This window comes from Numida meleagris, unplaced genomic scaffold (assembly GCF_002078875.1).
Source record: "Numida meleagris isolate 19003 breed g44 Domestic line unplaced genomic scaffold, NumMel1.0 unplaced_Scaffold442, whole genome shotgun sequence".
NCBI classification, from domain to species: Eukaryota; Metazoa; Chordata; class Aves; order Galliformes; family Numididae; genus Numida; species Numida meleagris.
Window position 1 is genome coordinate 34662 of NW_018364658.1, and position 4644 is coordinate 39305.

Here is a 4644-nt window from a genome sequence, read left to right on the forward strand (position 1 = left end):
GTGTGGGGCTGGCTGTGGGGCTGGGTGTGGATGCAACGACCCCCAGTGGTGGCGGTTCCGGTGCCGGCGGTGCAGAACCTCAATTAAAGCCGCAATCGAGGGGCGGGAGCAGTGGAGATGACGAAGCTCGGTTGTGGGGCGCGCGGTCCTCCCCCCCTCACCCCCCCCCTTGGGGTCTCCGTGTCACCCCCAGGCCGCAGCGAGCGATCCATGGGGCAGGAACAGCGGCCCAGCCCCACGCCGGGGCCCCGCTATGGGTTCGGTCGCCGGAACCGCCGTGGGTCGGGGCGGGGGGGTTTGAGTTGGGGGGCAGGGGGGGGTTCGGGTCGTTCCGTGGGGCGGGAGCCGTTTTTATTGGCGCTGCCGCCCGGCAATAAACGCTCACACCTCAGGGCAACGCCTCGGCCCGGCCTCCGTCTCCGTCCTCTCCATCTCCGTCCTCTTCATCTCCGTCCTCTTGGTCTCCATCCTCTTGGTCCCCGTCCTCTTGGTCTCCATCCTCTTCCTCGCCGTCCCCGGGCGCCGTTCCCGGCGCAGCCGCCTCAGCGCCTCCAGGTCGCGGTGGGCGCCCATCACGCGCCGGCTGCGGGGGGAGCGGGCACAGGGAGCCCCGGGTCCCAGCCCCCCCTGGCCCCACACGGCCCCACGCAGCCCCACGCGGCCCCACACGGCCCCATGTGGCCCCACACACGGGGGGAGCGGGCACTGGGAGCCCTGGGTCCCAGCCTCCCTTGGCCCCACGCGGCCCCACGCAGCCCCACACAGCCCCACGCAGCCCCACACAGCCCCACACGGCCCCACGTGGCCCCACACGGCCCCACGCAGCCCCAGACAGCCCCACGTGGCCCCACATGGCCCCAGACGGCCCCACACAGCCCCACGCAGCCCCACTCAGCCCCACACGGCCCCACGCAGCCCCACACGGCCCCACACGGCCCCACGCAGCCCCACGCAGCCCCATGCAGTACCACACAGCCCCACTCAGCCCCACGCAACCCCACACGGCCCCACACAGCCCCACGCAGCCCCACGCAGCCCCACATGGCCCCAGGCAGCCCCACACGGCCCCATGCGGCCCCATACAGCCCCTCACAGCCCCTCGCGGCCCCACACACAACCCCATGTGGCCCCACATGGACCCACGCAGCCCCACATGGACCCATGCAGTCCTGCACGGCCCCACACATGGCCCCACGTGGCCCCACGCGGCCCCACGCAGCCCCCCTGGCCCCATGTGGCCCCATGCGGCCCCATACAGCCCCATGCAGTCCTGCACAACCCCACACAGCCCCACATGGCCCCACACGGCCCCCCTGGCCCCACACGGCCCCACACGCGGCGTTCCATGCGCAGCGTTGGGGCTGGGTGCTCACTTGAGGTTGGACAGCTCTCGGATCAGCCCGCTCACCACCTCGCCCGCGTCCTCGCCCCTGCGGGAGGGAAAGGCGCCGCCGCCGCCGCCGCTCGCCGATTTGGGGCTTTTGAACCCAAAACGGGCTCCGGGTGCCGGGCTGGGGTTGGGGGCCTTACCCGGCGGCGGGGCCGTGCTCCGTGGTGTCAGCGGCGCCGTGCGGCTCCTCGGGGTTGGGCAGCGCTGGGGTTGGAGCCGTGGGCTGCGGGGATGCGGGGTCCTGGAGGGAGGGGGGATTTGGGGTGAATCGGGGCCGTGTGGGGTGAATCGGGGCCGTGTGGGGTGAATCGGGGCCATGTGGGGTGAATCGGGGCCATGTGGGGCCGGGTTTCTGGGCCGCGTTGTTGCGATGTTCCGGGTGTTACCTGCGTCGGCTCGGCGTTGCCCTGCGGCGCGGCATCGTGCTCCGGTGACACCCGTGTCCCCACGGTGCCCGGGCTGGGGGGCAGCCCCTGGGTGTCAGCTTCCAGCCCCACAGCCCCAAGCTCCCCCCCGCGCCCCGCTTCCTCCTGGCCCGGTTCTTCCAGGCGGTGGGGGGAGGGGGCTCCGTGGGGCAGGGTGCCCCCCGGGTTCCCCGCCGTGGGGCTGAGCTGGGCCGGGCGCTGCTCGCTGCCGTCCGTCCCCTCCTGAAAGCACAGCCGCGCTCTCGATCGCAGCCAGGCCCGGTCCTGGGCGCCGTGGGGCGACGCCGTGGGGAGGAGGCCCCATCCCATCCCGTCCCTACCCGTGGGGACGGGGCTGGCGGTGCCATGGGGCTGTGCCCCTCTGCGGTGCCGTGCTCCGGGGGGGCGGCTGCCGCTGCTTCGTCCTGGAAGTGGCTGGAACAGAACCGGGCCCAGAACAGCGGGAGCTCAGCGCTGGGACCTGTCTCCATCGCGCACCGCCTCCATTTTACCCTTCCCCCCCCCGTTACCTTGTCTCTGCACCTCCTCCACTCGCTGCATCCAGCCCTTGGGTGCTGTGCCCCGGTTCCGCTCCGGTTCCATCCCTCGGTTTCACTCCGGTTCCATCCCCTGGTTCCACTCCGGTTCCATCCCTCGGTTCCGCTCCGGTTCCATCCCTCGGTTCCACTCCGGTTCCATCCCCTGCTTCTGCTCTGGTTCCATCCCCTGGTTCCGCTCCGGTTCCATCCCCTGGTTCTGCTCCGATTCCGTCCCTTGTTTCTGCTCTGGTTCCATCCCTCGGTTCTGCTCCGGTTCTGTCCTCCAGTTCCGCTTCGGTTCCACCCCTCGGTTCCGCACCGGTTCCGTCCCCCAGTTCTGCTCCCGTTGTCCCCGCGCTGTCCCCGGGGCTGGGCCGGGTTTTGGCAGCGCGGCCGTCACCGTCACCATCACCTGCAGGGAGGAAACACCCTCAGCCACCGCCTGTTGCTGCAGCACGTGGAGGACCAACACGCGGCACGTGGAGGACCAACACCCGGCACGTGGAGGACCAACACCCGGCACGTGGAGGACCAACACCTGGAACGTGGAGGACCAACACGCGGAACGTGGAGGACCAACACCCGGCACGTGGAGGACCAACACACGGAACGTGGAGGACCAACACCTGGCACATGGAGAACCAACACCCAGCACGTCGAGGACCAACACAGAGAACGTGGAGGACCAACACCCGGCATGTGGAGGACCAACACGCAGCACGTGGAGGACCAACACCTGGAACGTGGAGGACCAACACGCGGAACGTGGAGGACCAACATGCAGCACGTGGAGGACCAACACGCAGCACGTGGAGGACCAACACCCGGCATGTGGAGGACCAACACCTGGCACATGGAGGACCAACACCCGGCACGTGGAGGACCAACACCCAGCACGTGGAGGACCAACACAGAGAACGTGGAGGACCAACACACGGAACGTGGAGGACCAACACAGAGAACGTGGAGGACCAACACGCAGCACGTGGAGGACCGCGGCAGCAGCCACCGGGCATCGCACGAGGCTTGCCCCAAGAAGGAAGCGTTAATTAATTAACAGCGCTCTAACGAAGCAGCCTGAGAAGGGCTCGGGGCCGGCGGAGCGCAGCAGGGGGCTCTGCCGTGTCAGCGTTTTGGGGCAAAAATCCCATTCTAAGCCAGTTTGGAGCGCGGCGACGCTTGGTTAGCTGGACGCTAATGGCAGGGCTGTGCCCGTTTAATGAATCGTGGCGCTAATTGGGACGGGCGCTCCCTGACAGGAACGTGGCTGGGGATGGGTTCAACCCCGCCGCCCGCTGCCGTCATTTTGGGGCACAAACGCCGTTTTTTGGCTTTCGGACGCGGCCTGCTGCTGCCCCGTCAGGCTCTGTCCCCCTCCCCCCCCCCCCCCCATGGGATTTTGGGGCATTTTGTGCGGTTTTCTGCAGCTTTTCCCCCTGAATTCCCACGGAAACGGGGCTCCTGGGCACCCAGCATCGCTCTTTTCTTGTTTTCTGTGAAGAACGGAGGGATTTTTGAGGGAAATTCCGCTCGTATTGCGTGTGAGGAACAGCCCCTGTGCCCTCCACACGATTCTGGGGCAATTTGTGCGGTTTTGTGCAGCTTTTCCCCCGGACTCCCCACAGAAATGGGGTTTGTGGGTGCTCAGCATCGCTCACTTCAGACTTTTTGCCACGGGCTGAGGGTTTTTTGATGAAAACGTGGCTCCTTGCAGTAATTGGAGGAGCTCAGGTGGAAAAAGCACAGAGAACGTTGTGGAAAGGCAGTGCTGGGGGCAGTTTTGGTCACAAACGGGGCGGTTTGGGGCCGTTTTGAGGCGTTACCTGGCGCTCGGCCGCTCCTCCTTTTGCCCATTTTGGCGCACACCTGAGGGGAAAAGGCAGAAAGGCGGCGGCGGCCTCAGCGCGGCCTCGCCCGTTTTCCACCATTTCGTATTTATTTCCCAACAAACCCCGCCCCCGCCGCCCTGCCTCGCCTCACCCCACCCCCGGGCCCCGTGGCAGCGCCCGCAGCCCGCGGTTGCGAGGCGCAATGGCGGCGATCCCGCGCTCCGTCCCCTCACGGCCCCGCCGCCATTTTGCCTTCACCTCAGCCCCCGCCCGCCCGACGCCTTCCCGCCTTTTTCGCACCGCGCGCTCTGCGCCTGCGCCGCGCGGGGGGCGCTGGGAGTTGCAGTCCCCGCCGCGCCGTAAAGCAGAGCGGGGCGCGGCGTTTTTGCGACAGCGGCGCCGTAAAGCGCGGAGCTGTTGACAGCGCCGGAGGAGGAAGCGGTGCGTGAGGGACGGAGCGGGGCGGGGGGGGCACGGAGCCG

At 68.3% G+C, this 4644-nt stretch overlaps 2 protein-coding genes across 2 annotated transcripts in view; one reads left to right on the top strand and one right to left on the bottom strand.

Moving 5' to 3' along the window:
* The window catches only part of LOC110391657 (mucin-1-like), a 6981-nt gene extending 6667 nt beyond the window's left edge, over positions 1-314 (top strand). Inside the window, exon 3 of the mRNA XM_021383607.1 lies at positions 194-314. The gene's annotated coding sequence lies outside the window, so the exon portion shown is untranslated. The remainder of the gene's footprint in view (positions 1-193) is intronic.
* Positions 315-343: 29 nt separating this feature from the next.
* Positions 344-4644, bottom strand: part of LOC110391658 (collagen alpha-1(I) chain-like) — a 6285-nt gene continuing 1984 nt past the window's right edge. The window contains exons 2-9 of the mRNA XM_021383613.1: positions 4319-4576; positions 4157-4199; positions 2325-2745; positions 2136-2229; positions 1777-2037; positions 1531-1631; positions 1374-1430; positions 344-583 (exon numbers count right to left, since the gene is read on the bottom strand). Coding sequence (XP_021239288.1) covers positions 382-583; positions 1374-1430; positions 1531-1631; positions 1777-2037; positions 2136-2229; positions 2325-2745; positions 4157-4199; positions 4319-4576 — 1437 coding nt within the window. The 3' untranslated portion in view covers positions 344-381. The remainder of the gene's footprint in view (positions 584-1373; positions 1431-1530; positions 1632-1776; positions 2038-2135; positions 2230-2324; positions 2746-4156; positions 4200-4318; positions 4577-4644) is intronic.